At 45.6% G+C, this 20,024-nt stretch overlaps 1 protein-coding gene across 4 annotated transcripts in view; it reads right to left on the bottom strand.

Annotated features, from left to right (window-relative positions):
* TCAIM (T cell activation inhibitor, mitochondrial) overlaps window positions 1-16,226 on the bottom strand; it is a 31,996-nt gene extending 15,770 nt beyond the window's left edge. The window contains exons 1-8 of one of the 4 annotated variants that reach the window (XM_069960393.1): window positions 16,012-16,226; window positions 12,988-13,057; window positions 10,567-10,702; window positions 7,725-7,872; window positions 7,319-7,565; window positions 5,398-5,520; window positions 3,403-3,500; window positions 1,974-2,065 (exon numbers count right to left, since the gene is read on the bottom strand). In XM_069960393.1, coding sequence (XP_069816494.1) covers window positions 1,974-2,065; window positions 3,403-3,500; window positions 5,398-5,520; window positions 7,319-7,565; window positions 7,725-7,872; window positions 10,567-10,702; window positions 12,988-13,016 — 873 coding nt within the window. In that variant the 5' untranslated portion in view covers window positions 13,017-13,057; window positions 16,012-16,226. Of the gene's footprint in view, window positions 1-1,973; window positions 2,066-3,402; window positions 3,501-5,397; window positions 5,521-7,318; window positions 7,566-7,724; window positions 7,873-10,566; window positions 10,703-12,987; window positions 13,058-15,345; window positions 15,366-15,797; window positions 15,893-16,011 lie in introns of those variants that run through there. The other 3 variants (XM_069960392.1, XM_069960394.1, XM_069960396.1) reach the window with 3 other exon arrangements.
* Window positions 16,227-20,024: the final 3,798 nt, after the last annotated feature.

Below are 20,024 nucleotides of genomic sequence, written 5' to 3'. Positions count from 1 at the left end.
ACTTGAGCTATCAGGGGGTGATGGGGGTTGTAGTCATGTAACACACACTTGAGCTATCAGGGGGATGATGGGGGTTGTAGTCATGAAACACTTCAGCTATCAGGGGGAATTTGGGGTTTGTAGTCATGTAACACTTCAGCTATTAGGGGGATAGTGGGGGTTGTAGTCATGTAACACACTTTAGCTATCAGGGGGATGATGGGGTTGTAGTCATGTAACACTTCAGCTATCAAGGGGATGACGGGGGTTGTAGTCAAGTAACACAATTCAGCTATCAGGGGGATGATGGGGGTTGTAGTCATGTAACACCATCTATCAGGGGCATGATGGGGGTTGTAGTCATGAAGCACATACTTCAGTTATCAGGGACAGGATGGGGGTTGTAGTCATGTAGCACACACCAGCTATCAGGGGCATGATGGGGGTTGTAGTCATGTAACACCCACCAGCTATCTGGGGAATGATGGGGGTGTAGTTACTACTATTCCATGGTGACCGCTGACCCAGCAGGGTGACCTGGATTTGGGCGGCAGATTAATCTGCAGGCTACAACCCCCCCCCTTCCCAGTCAGAGCTGACCCCCTGTTCACCCCCCACATTGCTGTGTCATAATGGCCCTGGCCTGCCGCCCCCAACCTCATAGTCCTGCTGCCGCCCCCACCTCGCAATCCTGCTGTTGCCCTCACCCCACAGTGCAGCCAAATGTAGTGGCCACATCTTCTCCTGCCTCCCCCACATCCAGCCTTCTCCTCTAGTCTCCTCTTCCGGAACGCGGCACTGTTCTCCCTCTGCAGCCGCCGACCCTGCTCTGCCCTTTTCAAGTCCCTGAGCTATGCAATGCTATAAGGTAGTAGTATAGTATAGCATTGCATAGCATCGGTAAAATCAGCGCTCTGCTCTGCCAGACTCTATTAGCAGACAGCGGCATCTATACAGTCACATAGCCGGCACAAGGGATCGCTTTTTTGCCGGCTATTTGAACTTAGTGCCGCTGTAGTGGAGAGAGGGAGGGCGGGCTGCGGAGGAGACACCAAGGGGGATACACAGAAGACATGACAGGCACTCAGCTTTTTGCCTCACCATTTCTTCTGCTGTGTACTCTATGATAAGCCGTGCTGCTGCGCGGCTTATCATAAAGTATCAAATACCAGGGAATCCTGGTATCGAACCAAAATATGCCCCAAAAATCAATAGTAGAATAGATTTTTGGTGCATCGTGCATCTCTAGCACAAACAGTGTTGGACTGGCCCACCTCCGGTGGGCCCTCAGCTTTAGAATCTGCACACACTGACTGACATGTAGTTTCTCACTGGTTTTTCATTGGTGGTCCCCCAGGATCATTTCCTCTGGTGGGCCCCAGATACCCCAGTCCGACACTGGGTAAGAATCTGCACCTTCCCCGTGGCGTACACTAGCGGTCTATGTTTAATAAGTAACCCCCTTTCTGTTTATTACAGAAATACATTTTTTATTGAACACATGGGGTTGCGCTCAGCGAATGGTGACCTTGAGGTCTTGCACAGTGATGTCCACCCTCTCCAGGTGGCCGGTACGCTCAACTGCATAGAAGAAACGCCAGCCGCCTGGGGAGGGAGGACATCACTGTGCACAGAGCTCATGTCACCCCCAGTACACTGGCCAACAGCCTCCTGGCCAACAGCCTCCTGGCCCCCAACACCAAGCAGATCTTCATAATACTTTAACAGCAGTCCAGCACTCTATTCAGTGCAGGAGGAAAAGGAGCAGCCCAGGAGCTCCTGCACAGTGATGTCCTCCCTCCCCAGGTGGCCGATGTGTCTCCTATGCAGCTGAGCGCGCCAGCTGCCGAGAGAGGGAGGACATCATTGTGCAGGTGCTCCAGGGTCTCTATTAGCAGAGGGCACCCCGAAATGCCGGTGGGAGCCCACCCCTTTGGAACTGGGATTATTATTGTTCTTTTATAGCTAAAAAAAGATGGTGCACCAAATATCACCTTGCTCCAGTGGTAATGAACATCCATTGTACCCAACATCAAATGTCCAGCTGCACTCATGCCTGTCCGGTCTGTGAAGATGATTGTGTGTCCTAGACATAAAAATATAATAAACAGTAGATAATTTTAATGCATAATTATACTTGAATATTTAAATAAGAAACAGCCTGGAGTTTATAGGGGACAGCAGTTGTCTCTTGTGAATCTGATCATGTAAAGCAGGATAGAAGAAGGTTCCCATGGGGAAGGAAATGCTGAGGAAGAATGTTGTTTCACTACCTTCATCCTCAGCCGTTTAACATGAATCCTGTGTTTTATTATTATGTTTATTTGGTTTGGTGCACTGGGCACGGTACTCCAGTTGCTACTCCAGCTGCTCATCACTGCAGAGTGCCAGATAAATAAGGAGGGGCAGGCGAATCCGTGAGCCAAGGGCTGGAGTACCGCCCCCAGTGTACAAACATGCCTAATTAACATATTAATAAAATTCAAGATTTTAGGAATAAATGAGGCTGCACCTTGAAATGCTGACGTGTGCCTGCACCTGTACAATAGGACTTTTATGGTGGCATGTTTTATTTTTATTTGAAATAACACCATCTTAGGCTACATATATTACATGGTAAGTTGTTTATTTTTTTGGGGTGGGAACAATTTTTTTGTATTCATCATGTTAACTTGTTAATTCAAATATATATATATATATATATATATATATATATATATATATATATATATATATTCATTAACATAAAAAAAAGAATACTGATGATATATGTGATTACATTATAAGAGTACAAGGATATGTTTATTGGGAAAACCTGTACAACTGAGGCTCTACTACCCTGTTGGGCTGTCTCTAGCCTGGATACAAGACGATATACATTTGGGCCTGGATGCGTACAGGTTACGTTTAGCGTCCTGTGGCACATATGGCACACATGTTGCTGCTGACCATGAAGATTTTGTACACTTGCAGGTTGGAATCCCAGCTGGTCTGAAATGCTTGATTGGCGATAAATTTGGGGAGGCCAAGAAAAGGCTGCAAACCTTAAAATAACCCTTGCTGTGTATGGACGGGCATTATAATGATAAAAAATGCGGGTTGGATGCCCTGCCATGAAGGGCATCATATTTGGCTGCAGGATGTCCTGCAAATATTGCTGAGCTGGTAATGACCCTCGTATCATTATTAGGGGTGACGGTCATATGTGATAGTTCCCCAGATTATCACACTACCAGTTGGAGCAGTGTGTCGCTTCACAGCGAGGCCTCCATACTGGAATCGAACTGTTGCTTCATCCCAAACAATACCTAGATCCATTACTAAAGACTATATATGGCTACAGTATGTCTGTTCACACACCAGTTTTTGAGGTATAAATTTACATCCCTAGATGATAGCTTTTTTTTTACTGAAGATGTTTACCTTTTGCCATCTTCAGAGGCCCACAATTATGTTTCATAAGACGGCCTAAACTGTGCAGTTGGCCACAGCGATGAGCAATACCCCAGCTTCTCTGCCATCTGGTTAATGAGAGAAAAACATTTTATCAGAAAGAATGCCTCCTGGGAATTTTGTCCTAGACAGGTTATCAAGCTTGGGGCTATTTAGTTTAGAAAGAAAGACATCTTGGGGCTATCTGATCAGAATGTACAAACATATAAATGGAGATCTTTCCAGTGATCTTTATACACCTAGGCCTGTTACTAGAGCTGAATGAATTTACAGTAATAGCGAAGAGAACTGCTTTATCTCGGGAATCTGCTGCCTTATAAAGCATTGCTGCTACTCCCCGGGTGCCTGGAAGCCTGGATCCAATCCTGGGAAATGTCTCACAGTTTCCCAGGACTGGATCCAGCTTTTCCCAGCACCCGGAGCAGAGCAGCACAGAGCGGCAATGAGTTATAAGGCAGCAGGCTGATGAGTATTTCCGAAACAATAACGTGCTCTTCTTTGTTATTACTGTCAATGATTATTATTACTGTAAGGGTAGCTTTACACGTACCGCCTCCGCAGCGGATTTCACGCTGCTGGTTTGCAGGTCCCATCCGCTGCGTGTATGGCACCCATTCAGCGTGAAATCCGCCGTGGATCCGGTACGTGTGAAGCTACCCTAAAGAAGGTTTCAATACCAGCACAGATGTGGATTCTTTACTGTTAGAGCAGTGAGACTATGGAATCCTCTGCCACATGATGTTGTCATGGCTGACTCGCTAAACAAGTTCAAGGGAGGCCTGGATGCTTTTCTTAATAAATATATTACAAGTCATGGGCACTAAATTTCATGTGATAGGACATTGTTCCAGGGATAATGATAATAAAGAATTGTAATCTAAACTTAAAGGGGTATTCCAGGTTATTTTGATATTAATTCTACTGATTTCTCTTGTAATATAATTAATATATCTCATTGGTTTCTATAATAAATTTTGTCTCTTTCTCTCTATTTTTATGTAAGTCACGTGTTTCTGTGACGTCACCGAACCGGAAGTGTGGGGACTTCCCCGACTCGGCCGGCCTCTTGGTGTTTATGTAGTTAGAAAGCTAGCAGAGCTTTACAAACGGCCTCCCTGCACACGGGAGGTCACATGACACCCTGTTCCCGGGCGGCCTGTCAGTGTGAAGGAGGTCGCATCCACCTCCTGTATAATCACTAAAACCCTCCACCCCCTGCCAGTATAATCATACCGATGTCTCCCCCGGCCCCCTCCATCCTGTGTATACAGTCCTTTTCAAAGATCTCTCACCCCATCCCCCGGTCTCGGCACCTCTTGCACTCAGCTGACAGGCTCTCTCTCTCTCTCTCTCGCTGTGTGTGAAGCAGGAGAGATTTCTTTCCTGCTCCGTACACAGTGCCTGTCAATTGCCCCGATAAAACTCAGCTGCCAGGAACTGTGTACGGAGCAGGAAAGAAATCTCTCCTGCTTCACACACAGCGAGAGAGAGAGCCTGTCAGCTGAGTGCAAGAGGTGCCGAGACCGGGGGATGGGGTGAGAGATCTTTGAAAAGGACTGTATACACAGGATGGAGGGGGCCGGGGGAGACATCGGGATGATTATACTGGCAGGGGGTGGAGGGTTTTAGTGATTATACAGGAGGTGGATGCGACCTCCTTCACACTGACAGGCCGCCCGGGAACAGGGTGTCATGTGACCTCCCGTGTGCAGGGAGGCCGTTTGTAAAGCTCTGCTAGCTTTCTAACTACATAAACACCAAGAGGCCGGCCGAGTCGGGGAAGTCCCCACACATCCGGTTCGGTGACGTCACAGAAACACGTGACTTACATAAAAATAGAGAGAAAGAGACAAAATTTATTATAGAAACCAATGAGATATATTAATTATATTACAAGAGAAATCAGTAGAATTAATATCAAAATAACCTGGAATACCCCTTTAAGCTTTCTTTGTTGGGATTTACCGAATGTTACAGAGCTGAAGCTCAGTGGACAGCTCCGACTTTAAACGCTCTAATTCTTTCCTCAGTGGAAAACTATTGTTCAGCTTCTTCTGTGCCATTTCTTGGTTACTCTGTATCCAGGAACTATTAAATAAAACAAAATACAAACCAATAAAGAAATCCCACTTCATAGTAAATGTCAAGATATTGGGACTATGTATTTCTAGGACACCAAAGTCAATGTGACAACAAGATAAGTACAAAGGCTTGGAGATCAGCTCACCCCACATGAGTACAGATGCATGCGTAACACGGGTCTCAGGAAAAAAGCGGAGCACGTGGATAGAGATGCGGGCCGTATCCCGTGTGTACAAATCCAACGTAGAAAGGTTCCACAGCTCCTTGTGATAGTAGGAAAAAACTTTATTGGTACATACAAAAATGAATAAAAACTGGTTAAAACCGCGCGGTTTTAACCAGTTTTTATTCATTTTTGTATGTACCAATAAAGTTTTTTCCTACTACCACAAGGAGCTGTGGAACCTTTCTACGTTTGATTTTGACAACAAGATACCTCCAAGGTCAGTATATATGGCTGCTGTAATTCGGCTAGTTCCAGGATCCAACTACAATGAGAAAGAAAACATCTAGAAAAGGCCTGGGCACTGTAAGGCCCATGAGCCACATCAGGCCGGCTAACTATCTGTGACCGGCCCAGATCAGGGTGTCTGTGCTGCTCAATCAATGATACTGCAGCATATATTAGTCTGGCACTCAAAAACCATTCCAATTACTCATGTGGCCACATAGGAAAGGTAATTGACCACCAATGATCTACAAAAACAAAGTGGAGATGCAGGGTTAAAACGTTGCAGAACTCCTGTGGATTTGCAAGTTTTTTTTTTAACAATTTAATGTACAATGGATATTGTTTTTTTTAAAACCTCATCCATATGTAATGATAAAATAAACGATTAAAGGGGAACTATCAGCAGGTTAGACGAATCAGCTAGATTCCTGTAATCAGATTGATCAGGCATCTGGCTGGGGAGTGGAACACGCTGGGTCTTAGGATATCTGGACATGTTAAAAGCTTGTGCAAATGACAGTACCACTTTAAATTAGGTACTGTCAGGTACCTTTGACATATCACAGAGATATCAAAAGTTTTAATCGTCCGTGGTCTAGGTATTTATACACCCTTGATCACTAGAACGTGGCGGGAGAAGTGTCTTCTCTCTGTGCCATGTGACCCAAACAGACCCCCAATGTTAGTCTATGGAACTATTTTGGTTACACACACATACAGAGAGTGCAAAAAGAATCTCTCTAAAGACCAATCAGGGCCTGAACACTCAGAACCTGACTAATTAATACCATGTTTTCAACATGTCAAAAGTTTCTAACGTGACAGGAACAATTTAAGTTGTATATTAACATAACTGTTACCCAGATCACTTCCATACCTGAATGTTATATTGGAAAGCAGCAGGAGGGAATGTCAAGTTCTCACTGACTTTTTTCCTCTCTAATATTGATAATCTTTGCAACTGTGGTAATCAGCCAAATGCCACTGTAAATCTGTTACTTCAGTGCAAAAAAGTAAAAAAATATTCATTCTGCCTGAAAAAGCCTACCTGTCATTCTGCTTCTTTTGCCTGATCAGTGTGCTATCTCTCTTGCTGGCAGAAGATTAGGTACCCATGGATAAGTCTACACCGTATGAATTCTGCGTACGAGCCATACTGAATGAGAATAGGGCTGATGCACAGAACTCACCCAGCATAAAGTTACCCAATCTTCCTGTCGCAGGAGCGACTGCATGTGGATTGGGGGAAAAGCTGCACAATAACAGGTCTGCTTTACGACCCAGCAAAAGGTTTACAAGGACGTCTTCTAGCTCACAATACTAAACAACAGATTTATACTGTAAGCTACTTACATAATGGTTATTTCTGTTTTCTGTGCTTGCTCCAGCTCCTCCTCAGGGTCTTTGTATCCAGTAAAAGAGTAAAAGGTCTTGTCCCATTTTATGGGTCTGTGGAATGATGATGTGGATGTCCTTGTAGACCCTGCACTATCTGAAGAGCTTTGCACATGGTCAGTGGACAGGCTGCAGGAATTCAGAATACCCAGGACTGTACTCAGAAGGTCCCTGGATTCTAAAGTAACGCTAACTGTTCGAAAACCTGTAAATGCAAATATAATGCAGAAAATATTTCTTGCTCACAAGCAACAATTATACCATTAACATTACTGTAATATGACAGAAGAAGGGCTGGTCGGTACGCTACTGTCATACAATATGCCTCAGATATTCCAATCCAATTAACTGACAAAACATATACCTTGTTCCCTTGTTGATTCTTGGTCAGAATTCTGTATTGTTTCCCGAACATAAAATGTAAGTTTAGCAGGCTTGTGTGACCTAAGCCCAGGTTTTTGGAGATTCTCCAGATATCCATTTAACTTCTTTAAGGAGTTTTCATTGACCTCCTACAAAAGGTAAATATGAAAACATAAAATCAAAAGAAAATGCTGACTTCAGATAAATACTGATAACATAATAAATATGTCTCCTTCTTGCAGCTGCCACTTAGCTGCTCAGTCACCATGTACACTTCACCTAGATTTCTCTCACGATCAAATATTTTCAAAATGACTGAACAGGTAGAAGCTACTAAATCCTTCAGAAATTCACAGCTCGGGTTCCGTAGTGTGAACCCACCATTAATATTTTTCCCCCTTGCCCCCCTCCCCCCTCCCTACCCCGTGTCCCCTGTTTGTTGTGTCTGGTCTTGTCGCGTCCTCTCCCCCCTCATCTTTGTCTGCTAGTGTTTACATCATTAAATAATATCTTCACTGAATCTACTAACACCATTTAAACAGTGAGCCTGTAAATCTTGCTGCCCACATGTGGGGCTAATGTATGATATTATCACATGCGGTTCGACTTAATTGTTGTAACTTGTTCACTATGACTTTTTGTGTTGTATACCTTATATGAAAAACCTAATAAAAACACAATTATAAAAAAAAAAATATTAATATATTGCTGGTATACTATGGGCAGTTGTCCCTTATGTACTGTGCTTGACATCAGTCCGTACCAGTATGAAAGGTACAGTATAATACTAGTGTTCACTATGAATTATTTTTAAAAGCAAATTTTTTTAATATCGTTTCTTGTTTCTCCACGTTTAAAATTTCTCTCCTCAGACTTACGCCTTGAGTATTGCACAAATATTGGCCCATTGTTGTACTATACTAGATTTATATCCTCTGTTTGAAGGGGCCTCAAAGTACAGTACCGGTTATTGCTCCGTGTAATAGAGACAATGATTAGCCGATGACAACGATCATCAGTGATTGGCTGAGCAGTCTGTAAGCTCGGAGACTGTTTTGAAGCTGCAGCTGCAGTGCTGGGAAGCAAGCAGAGGGCAGGAGAAGACCGGGAGCGTGAAGAGGTAATGTATACAGTTTAGGGCAACAGCTGCAAGACATCGCTATCGATGTCCGTGCAGCCCTTGATAAACGATCATCAAGCCGTTTAATAGGCTCAGTAAACGAGTGCCAATCTGGCAGATCAACGCTCGTTTACATTATTAATCTAATGGGACCCTAACAATTCATTTCATACTTGAAGACACAGAAAACTAGGTTAGCTGTTCACTCTGTCACCGCTCTGAACACCCTCCTATCCCCTCCCTTCCGAGACAGCTCATGTAAACAATATCCCTGGCTGTCTGTCTCTAAAGTCTGTAATGCCGGGAGGGTTAATCAGAGTGAGGTCACCAGCAAATTAACCCTCCCGGCATTACATGGCGCAGAGACGGCCAGGGACACTATTTCCAAGAGCCATCTAGGAAGGGAGGGATGACGATGGGGTTCAGAGCAGATACTTCTACACTGCAAACAGCAGGGCTGGATCTCTCCTCTCTCTGCTGACTTATACCCCTCAGCCCCTCCCTCTTTTATAAGTTATAGACATTTGCTTTGCTTCCCTGCAACAGATAAGAAGTAAGGGGAGGAGGCTGGAAAACAGTCTTATGAGTACAGAAGGAATTGGGCAAGTGTTTCTTATAATCACTTGTACTATTGATTTCCGCAAAGTTGTTTGAAATGACAGCCAAACTTAGCAGCACTCTAAGAATTTGGGTGGCATGGCTCTGCCATATTTGTTTTACTACTATACAGCTGGATAGATGCGCTTTACAAGTTAGCTATGGACCCCCTTGCCAACTGTAAACATCACCTGCTAATATGCTAAGGTTGGCTACCACTATGGCCCATAACTGAAGATCCCAACACCCTTTAGTTCTCATTCTTATGCTGCGTTTACACGGAACGATTATCATGCGAATTTGCACGATAACGATCGAATTCGAACGATAATCGTACATGTAAACTCAGCGAACGATCGAACGACGAGCGAGAAATCGTTCATTTTGATCTTTGAACATGTTCTTAAATCGTTGTTCGCCGTTCGCAAAAAATTCACAGATCGTTCCGTGTAAACAGTCGTTCACCGATTTTACCTATGTGCGAGACAGGCTTAAGCGATCGCAAAACGAATTTTCCGTACGATATATCAATCCATATAAACGCTGATCGTTATTAAAAAAAATCGTTACTTCGAAATCGTTAATCGTACGATCGGGCGAATTATCGCTCTGTGTAAACGTAGCATTAGACTGCCTCATAAAATCTGTGTCTCCACCAAAAAAGGCCCTAATGTTAATTGGTTTCCTAACTGACATCAGACCATACCTTTGCTGGCATTTGAAGAGCAATAGATTAGATTGCCCTCCAAATGACTACTTGCATTGTATTTGCATACAGTTAAGAAGATTTATAAATGTCTTTTTCTGCACATTTGTTGTTTGTTTATAAAAGATGGTGAGTGTGGCTGAAACTATGCCCCCATTTCTCCAATAGCCGTGCAACGTTACCGAGATCAGCAACATTACGTGGTTATTGGTAGCTGCATAGCGATGTGGCTTTGGCTGCACGTGGGGATGTGGCTAAAAGTATCAACTTAGCACAAGGGAGGGGGAAAAAACACTTTTGTTCTCCCAAAGATTTGATTCTCTTTTTAATCAGAATAGACATGGGTGTGTTTTCCAGATGATATGTTAGCATATAGAAACCTTACAATTGCTTATGTATCGTTGCATGAGAAATACTTACTCTTTCTCTTGGGTACTGTCCAAAGAAATCAGGGTGCACAGCAAAATAGAATGGTCGTAAAGCGTTGACAGCATCAGCCCCAGACAGTGATCTGGCTTGCACCAGATTAATATAAAGGAGCTTGCCCAAACAAAGCCTACAAAAAAGTAACACACATGGATTATACCCTAGTGCATTTCTTGATGCCTCACCAACCAACACATACCAGTGCGCACTGCCAAATCCTGTCATGTATTGCACATAATATCACAGAACAGCACAAACCAGCACCACAGAGCAGAAATAAACACTGCTCTACTTGTAGTACAGGGGTGATATATTATCCCGACAGTCCAGGAGATGCTGGAGGAGGGTCAGGAGCTCTCACCTCTGCCCATGAGATGCTGGAGGAGGAGGGTCAGGAGCTTTCACCTCTACCCAGGGGATGCTGGAGGAGGAGGGTCAGGAGCTCTCACCTCTGCCCAGGAGATGCTGGAGGAGGAGGGTCAGGAGCTTTCACCTCTACCCAGGGGATGCTGGAGGAGGAGGGTCAGGAGCTCTCACCTCTGCCCAGGAGATGCTGGAGGAGGAGGGTCAGGAGCTCTCACCTCTGCCCAGGAGATGCCTGAGGAGGAGGAGGGTAAGGAGCTCTCACCCCTGCCCAGGAGATGCCTGAGGAGTAGGGTAAGGAGCTCTCACCCCTGCCCAGGAGATGCCGGAGGAGGAGGGTCAGGAGCTCTAACCTCTGCCCAGGAGATGCTGGAGGAGTAGGGACAGGAGCTCTCACCTCTGCTTAGAGAATGCTGGAAGAGGAGGGTCAGGAGCTCTCACATCTGCCCAGGAAATGCTGGAGGAGGAGGGACAGGAGCTCTCACCTCTGCCCAGGAGATGCCTGAGGAGGAGGGTAAGGAGCTCTCACCCCTGCCCAGGAGATGCCGGAAGAGGAGGGTAAGGAGCTCTCACCCCTGCCCAGGAGATGCCTGAGGAGGAGGGTAAGGAGCTGTCACCTCTGCCCAGGAGATGCCTGAGGAGAAGGGTAAGGAGCTCTCACCCCTGCCCAGGAGATGCCGGAGGAGGAGGGTCAGGAGCTCTCACCTCTGCCCAGGAGATGCCGGAGGAGGAGGGTCAGGAGCTCTAACCTCTACCCAGGAGATGCTGGAGGAGGAGGGTCAGGAGCTCTAACCTCTACCCAGGAGATGCTGGAGGAGGAGGGTCAGGAGCTCTAACCTCTACCCAGGAGATACTGGAGGAGGAGTAGGGACAGGAGCTCTCACCTCTGCCCAGGAGATGCCGGAGGAGGAGGGTCAGGAGCTCTCACCTCTGCCCAGGAGATGCCGGAGGAGGAGGGTCAGGAGCTCTCACCTCTGCCCAGGAGATGCTGGAGGTGGAGGGTCAGGAGCTCTCACCTCTGCTTAGAGGATGCTGGAAGAGGAGGGACAGGAGCTCTCACCTCTGCCCAGGGGATGCTAGAGGAGGAGGGTCAGGAGCTCTCACCTCTGCCCATGAGATGCTGGAGGCTTTTCATTATGACCTGATCTCTGTTTATAGTCTGTTTCTGGCTTTGGCTTCAAATTTTTGACAGATAATCTGTCAGATAATCTTTCTGTGTAAATGGACCCTTAGAGTCCCTGATATGTCGATGTCTGGCTCACCAGACTGTTAGTTGTGTATGTTTCTAGGGATGCTGGGTAATAATGAATATAGCGGTCATCACAGCTTCCTTAAGAGTGGTACCTCAGCTTTGCTGGCATTGTAACTGCCAATATGCAGGAAAGGCTATTTGTACAAATCTGTCAAACGCTTAATCAGCAATATTGCTAAATAATAAGTGATAAATGACAATAAATTTTATAAAAACAGACAAAAAAGGAGTAGAATTACTTCAACACCAAGAGTTTCCTCTGCTGGCAGGGCAAAATTTACAAACAATCCACCATGGCTAATAATTTTATAGACAAAAAAAAGTATAATATAGATGTTTAGAGATATAGAAAATAGCTGTATCTGATCAGCCCCAGCAAACTTCCCACATAGACTTCTCCTATTTTAATGCAGCACATGAGAGATATAACCCGGTCTCAGGGACAAGCTAAGGCCCCGTTCCCACTGAGCAAAGCTAGCGGAATTCCGCGTCGGAATTGTCCGCCGCGGAATGCCGTTAGCCTCCCGCTCATAATGGGAGTCTATGGGAGGCGCGCGCTGCTGCTCTGTACGCGCTGAAGAATGAACATGTTCATGGTTGTAACCTAAACAATAAGCTATCAACAATGGATGGAAGAGAGCAGGCATTAGGAGGAGAAGGCAAGTTTGCTAAATAAATGTATTTGCAAAAATATTGTAACTTGACAATCCCTACAAATTTACCCATTATTTAAAGAGACAAGTACGCTTTAAGACAAGGATGTATGAAATAAGAGTGACTGGGAGAAGCTTTGAGCTTACCTCTTTGTAGCTCTACAGCAGGCAAACATGTCAGTGTTGGTGTGAATCCCAGTAGAAATCAAAAGAAAGCCTAATAAGATGGGGGAAAAGGGAAATTATAAGGCTTAGTTCACAGTTTTTTGAAAGCCATAACTGGAAGGAACCAAATTAGATAATTATGAGGCTGCTGGGTGCTAGGACCAAGAACTATGCAGTAAGATTCATGTGGTTTACTATGAATTGCTGTGGGTTTTGTACCAAGCTTAGGTGAAATACAGAAAAACCATGTGGTTTTCCTAATCTTGGCATGAAACCAAGTTTTTGCTGTGCAGTCCTAACTTACTCCCAAAATACTGCCATACCTAAGGGCTTATTGCCCCGTCCAGTATCCTGCAGAAGCTATGGATAGGGAAGCCCTGCAGTAGCCATTGTACCAGTGCTTGTACCTGCAATCCTTATACTATAAGTCAGACATGTCCAAAGTCCGGCCCGCGTTACAAACTTTTACAGCCCCCCAGGTATTCAGCAGCAGCAGATACCTTGCGGCTTTGCCGCTGCCGCTCTCGTCGCCACGCCACTCTAGTGCACAGAAAAAGAAAGCCGAAATCTCGCGATGTCCGAGATTTCGGCTTTCCTTTTTCTTGCATTAGAGTGCTGAGTACTGACATCTCGGACATCGCGAGATTTCGGCTTTCCTTTTCCGTGCACTAGAGTGGCGTGATCCGGCCAGCTGGAGATCTCGCACGTCGTGAGTTCTAGGGCTGGAGATTCTTACAACTCCTCAGAGGTCAAGGAGGCTGATGACCTCAGCTTAGTTATATATAACTTATATAAATAATATATATTAAAAGTTCCAACGCCACTCTACTCTTCCAGAAGGGTTAGACCAGCAGGGTCCTCGAACAAAAAATTCCTGCAGCCATACATAGGTAGTGGTAGTCTCTGAAGAGGAGTTAGCTACTGTAGGCAAGAAAAAGCAGGGCTATACACTCACGATACATAAAGGGAGCATATAGGAATCTGTGGTAGCAAGTTGTCCTACCCTTCATTAACCCCTGACTGCCTTTCACTGTGCTATAATTCCATTATCTGATGTGCGACTATTTCACAGCTTGCTATTATCTGCCTGTGTTATAAAGCATATAGCATGTAGCATGTAAAATGGTTGGCCCTCACACATGTTCACTTCATCAAATTTGGCACTCTTCGAAAAAAGTTTGGACATGCCTGCTATAAGTAGTCATGGTGCAAAGCGCTGCAGTGTATTTTGTTCATCGCAGTGACTGGATCCCTGCCATGCTAATATTCATGACTAGAGATGAGCGAACAGGGTTCGGGTTCGCGTCGATCCGAACCCGAGTGTTCGGCATTTGATTAGCGGGGGCTGCTGAACTTGGATAAAGCTCTAAGGGCCCTTTTACACGGAAAGATTATCTGACAGATTATCTGCCAAAGATTTAAAGCCAAAGCCAGGAATGGACTATAAACAGAGAGCAGGTAATAAAGGAAAGCCTGAGATTTCTCCTTTTCAAATCCACTCCTGGTTTTGGCTTCAAATCTTTGGCAGATAATCTGTCAGATAATCTTTCTGTGTAAAAGGGCCCTAAGGTTGTCTGGAAAACATGGATACAGCCAATGACTATATCCATGATTTCTACATAGCCTAAGGGCCCTTTTACCCAGAAAGATTATCTGACAGATTGTCTGCCAAAGATTTGAAACCAAAACCAGGAATGAATTTGAAAAGAGGAGAAATCTCAGGCTTTCCTTTATTACCTGATCTCTGTTTAAAGTCCATTCCTGGCTTTGGCTTCAAATCTTTGGCAGATAATCTGTCAGATAATCTTTCCGTGTAAAAGGGCCATCAGGGCTTTATCCAACTTCAGCAGCCACCACTAATCAAATGCCGAAAGTTCGGGTTCGGATCGACTCGAGCATGCTCCAGGTTCCCTCATCTCTATTCATGACCTATCATGTGTGAACAGGTAAAAAAAACGATTGGCCGTATTTTGCAAAAGCAGGTAGTAAATAATAAGCACGTTCATTACTTGGACGTTGTAATAAATTACAACCAATTTGCCATTGACTTTAATGGAGCTTATCATGACATTAAAAATACGGCCGTATTTTTACCTTAAAACGGTAACAGTGTTTTATTTTGATTTAAAGGGTCGTTGTTATAATACCATGCTGCATGCTCTCCACAGATCGACATGAAGAGATGCAGTTTTCGCTAGGTTATTGGGTTACCGAGGCAACCATTCTATGCATGGCCCCTATTACTTACGGTTTGAAATATTTTACTAATAGTACACATATCAGTATAAGTATAAAAAGTATGGGCAGTAGATTTCAACATTATATCCAAAAATAACTCACAAACTTTAACAAAATCTGTTACACCATGGCCTTAGACAAATGCTTCATGTCCACGGACGTTGCGTCCACGGAAGGCCTGACGTGGAGAAGTAGGGCCGCATACACACATTGCAGACACTGCATGCAGGCCACTTCCCCATATGGACACCAATAGCCACGCAATGTTGCTGTTCAATCCAGGCACATGAAGGAAATCCCGCGAGAACTTGCCTCGGATTTCGTCTCTCGTCCACGCGTCATTATCGTTGTGGGTTTTTTTTCAACATGTTGAAAGGCAAGGATCAGCCGACATGCTGTTGCCTTTTAACACCAGCTAATACATCAATCATGGCCAAATACAACCATAATCCCTTGGTGTAATAGGGTCTTTAGAAGGTGGGGAGGGGGAAAAAAAATGCAAACATTTTATTTTTCTTGATCAATAAGACTGCTTGGGCCATCTCCCCCATTACCTACTGATAGACCTGTGTATAACGCTATCACGTGACAGCCTGCAGGCTCTGTAGAACGTTATCATGTGACAGACAGCGCTCTCTCCTCAGCAGAAGCCATAAGCTGAGCTATGACGCGTACGATCCCTACGTCACCACGGCAGACATTTGGGTGTTCAGCTTGTCCTCCCCTCCCCCTTTAACCCCTCCCTCTCCAGTCCGGGCGTGCGCTCACCTTACGCGTCATTCTTCAGACATGACATAGATTCCCGGCTCTCCTCTTTGTGACTGAGACTTGACACGTCACAGGACACGTAATGTGCGCCCGTAAAGCGGAGCCTCCCCCCAAGAACAGCGACAACACCGAGGGCCGCAAGCTGCCCTTCAGCTGAGGAGGAAGCGCCGTGAGCTATGTAGAGGCCTCGCGCTGCATCGCCCCCTTGTGTGCCGCCTCGGGAAGTGCAGGTCCCAGCAGCACACTGTACACTGCCGCTCACGCCCAGCTGTGGATGGGAGCCAGGACTCATCATCTGCCCAGGCCTATTACACGGTTTCCCCCACATGACCAGTCCTCCCCTTCACCAGAGATCAGCGATCTGTTTCTCTTTTTTCTGTCTTTGAATTATGTAGTTTATATGCACAGCTCGGAGCTAGGAGGGAGCAATGCCTAGTAAAGCCATACAGTAAACACATCACTGCTCATCCTATGTGCATTGCCACTGGGGGACACAAGTATGCAAAGTGTCTATGGAACTCTTCTGGCATATTTGTATCTCCCAGTGGCAATGCACTTCACTGTATTGAGCACTTTTGACTAGCAGCTGACTGTGTTTAATTTGGCGGATCCAGTGGCGGATGTATCACTTATGCAGCCGGTTCAACTGTACAGGGGCCCTCCAGGTTAGGACTCTTAGGGTCCTATTCCACGGGCCGAGGAGGGACATTTCAACGATGTAAACGAGCGGCGATCTGCTAGATCGCCACTCGTTCACTGGGCCTATTCCATGGCCTGATGATCGTTACCGATGTCCTTGCAGCATCATACATCACCTGTCAGGTCTTCTCCGCGCTGTCTTCATCCCTGGGTCCCGCGCTCTCTATCTTCAGAATGGCCGGTCAGCTGACAGGTCACACTCATCCAATCACAGGCCGCGGCGGTCCCGCTGACCGGCCATTCTGAAGATAGAGCACGCAGGACTCGGGGATGAAGACAGCGCGGAGAAGACCTGACAGGTAATGTATGATGATGCTGCTGCTTGTAATCGTCGGTCACCCGCCACGCACCGATATTCAACCGTAGCGATGCATGGTGGGGAAACGATGATTTTAGGTCTGGCCCTAAATGAACGATCAGCCGATGACACGATCATCGGCTGATCGTTCTCTCTATTTCACCGAACGATAATCGGCCGAATCAGGCCAAATGGGGCTGATCCGGCCGATTATCGTTACTGTGGAATAGGGCCCTTAGCCTCAGCCTAGTGGGCTCCACAGCCCCGGGACTCGCCACATAGGTGATATGTATCGTCCATCCACCCATGTACCAGATCAGATGTCCAGCCACCCACCAGCCGCAGCCCGACCCACATACCACACTTTTCTATTGGATATGTGAGCCATGGCCGGCCACAGCAGCACCATGCTCCTGCCCTGCTACGGTATGCGCCCTACAGTGATTTCACCTGGCGGTCGTACATTGGCGTTGGTGGCATCAGGCAACCTGATGACCTGGAGAAGCACTGGGGGGGGGGGGGGGGTCAGATGGGGTATTGTTTGTGGGGATGGGGTCAGCCAGGATGGGTAGTGTGTGGGGATGGGGGGGGGGCAGCCAGGAATGTGGTGGCATGGTTTGCTTATGGAAGGGGCCCAGGCAATTTTTTTTGCACACGGGCCCTATGCAGTCTTTGCCCACCCCTGCTGAGATCAGTGATCTGTTTACCATACATCCATATAGTATAGACACCCTCTGTGTCTTTATGTACTATACAAGGACTTCTTTGTGCCTCCATAGATAATGATCACACCAGGACTATGGTTGAGCTGATCTGTCAAAAGTGTTCGTCAAATGAAAGACTCAGCATTTGATTACTGGTGACTACAGAGATTGCATGCCGCCCTAGGGCTGCCAGGAAAACATGGATACAACCTACGGTCATGCCCTAGGGTCGCATGCAGTTTCCGACTCGAGCACTTTTGACTGATCAGCTGAACACTAACCGGGAGCGGGCTCGGTAGGAGAAAACCTCTTGGAGAAGTGTAGCACAAAGGGCGACAATGAAGACATTCTGGTACCGCTGGTTGCAGGAGGTCAAAGACATTCAGTATAATATAGCAATGGAACAATTTATTTGTCTTGCACTGTGTTTTGGCTGCACAAGTAACATAAAGCCTGTCTCAGGCATCAGGTTCTATGTTATTTATGGAGCCAAAACACAATGTATGAACAATAAATTGTTCCATAGCTATATTATACTGAGATGTCTTTGGCCTTCTCCAACCAGCGGTACCAGAGCACCTCTTTTGTAGTCTTCTGCAAGAGGTTTTTCCCCTACCAAGCCTTAGCCTGGTTCAATCATTATGTGTCTGCAGACCATAGGTATTCATTGGTGGTCCTAAATGAGCTGCATTGGCCTTGAATGATATACAAGGGCTGTATAGTGTTGTGCCTATAATAGTACAACCCAACAAGGCAAGTGGTTTCTAATACTTCCACTCCTTGTCTGCTTATTTTCTATTAGCATACTACATAAGAAAGCACCATCGCTCTGTTTTTTTTCTACTGTGCCTCTGAGTAGTTCTTGATCCCGCTCTGTGCATCCATATAGGTAGCCACCCCCCAGTAAGTAGAATTTCCCATTTACCTATCCCCCACATAGGTCGTCCTTATAGTAGTTTGCCTCCCCCAGTAAATTGTATTCACCATGGACATAATCTCCCTGTGGTAATAAAACCCCCTGTACAGAGACCCTTTCCCTGTAGGTAATTCCCCCATGTACAGAAATACATGGGTACTCCTCCCCCCCATGTAGGCATCATCCCCTTTGTTTAAAAAAAACCCAACATACTCGCTTGGCTCCTGGGCAATCTCCTGGCTTCTCCTCTTCTTCCAAACCCAGCGACCGCTTGAAATCACTTACGTTGTGTGGGAAGCTGGGGATTGGACACCCAGCAGCCCCCTACCCACAGTCGTGTCCTACTCTTTAACGCCTTCTGTGATGCAGCGTAAGACAAATCAAGCTCTGCATCGCGTACATCTTGCTTAACAGAAAGGGTTAAAGAGCAGAACACAGAACATTTATGCCTCATCTGCTCCTGCACTGATTACCTCCACACCATGCTGCACATACTTGAGAGAAGCTTTAGAACGGAGGTCATCAGTGCAGGAGCTGATAAATAAATTAAATGTCTCACGCTGCAGCACAGAAAAGGTTAAAGAGCAGGACACTTGACAGTTATGCTTCATCAGTTCCTGAACTGCTGTTGCTCTGAGGTTTTGTATAGCATGCTTTGCTCCTACCCAGTGTCCTCCCACCCTGATCCCAATGTGCCCCTATGCTGTGGGGCTTCTGCAGGATAAAGAACAAATTGGCTCTCAGTCACCCACAGCACACTGGCCAGCAGCACCTCCTCTGGAGTGGACTAAATGGGCTGGATCCAGAGCATACACCATAAAATATGGATGTTATTTTAAGGGAAATATATGGCTGTATTGATATAATAATGCACTCCACTGAAGTCAATGGGAAATTGCCCAAAAGTGCACACACCATATGGAATAATGGCTTTAATAGATTACGATCGTTTAAATAATGAACATGCTTATTATTTACTACTTGCTTTTCACATTGTTTTGTTTTCACTTATTGCAAGCATATTTAGCTTTTATTTTTCTGTCTGTGAACCTAGCCTAAGGGCCCATTTACACAAAAAGATTATCTGACAGATTATCTGCCAAAGATTTGAAGCCAAAGCCAGGAACAGAATATAAAACAGAGAACAGGTCATAAAGGAAAGCCTGAGATTTCTCTTATTTTCAAATCCATTCCTGGCTTTGGCTTCAAATCTTTGGCAGATAATCTGTCAGATAATCTTCCGTGTAAACCCAGCATTATGCTAAGTTTACACAAGGCGATTATTGGCCTGATCGTACGATAAACGATTTCAAAGTAACAATTTTTTTTTTATAACGCTCAGCGTTTAGACGGTACGATATATCGTACAGAAAAATCGTTTTGCGATCGCGCGCCT

Source organism: Dendropsophus ebraccatus, chromosome 2 (assembly GCF_027789765.1).
Source record: "Dendropsophus ebraccatus isolate aDenEbr1 chromosome 2, aDenEbr1.pat, whole genome shotgun sequence".
In the NCBI taxonomy this organism is placed as follows: Eukaryota; Metazoa; Chordata; class Amphibia; order Anura; family Hylidae; genus Dendropsophus; species Dendropsophus ebraccatus.
The sequence above is the reverse complement of the archived record's forward strand: the minus strand, read 5'-3'. Positions and strand labels throughout refer to the sequence as shown.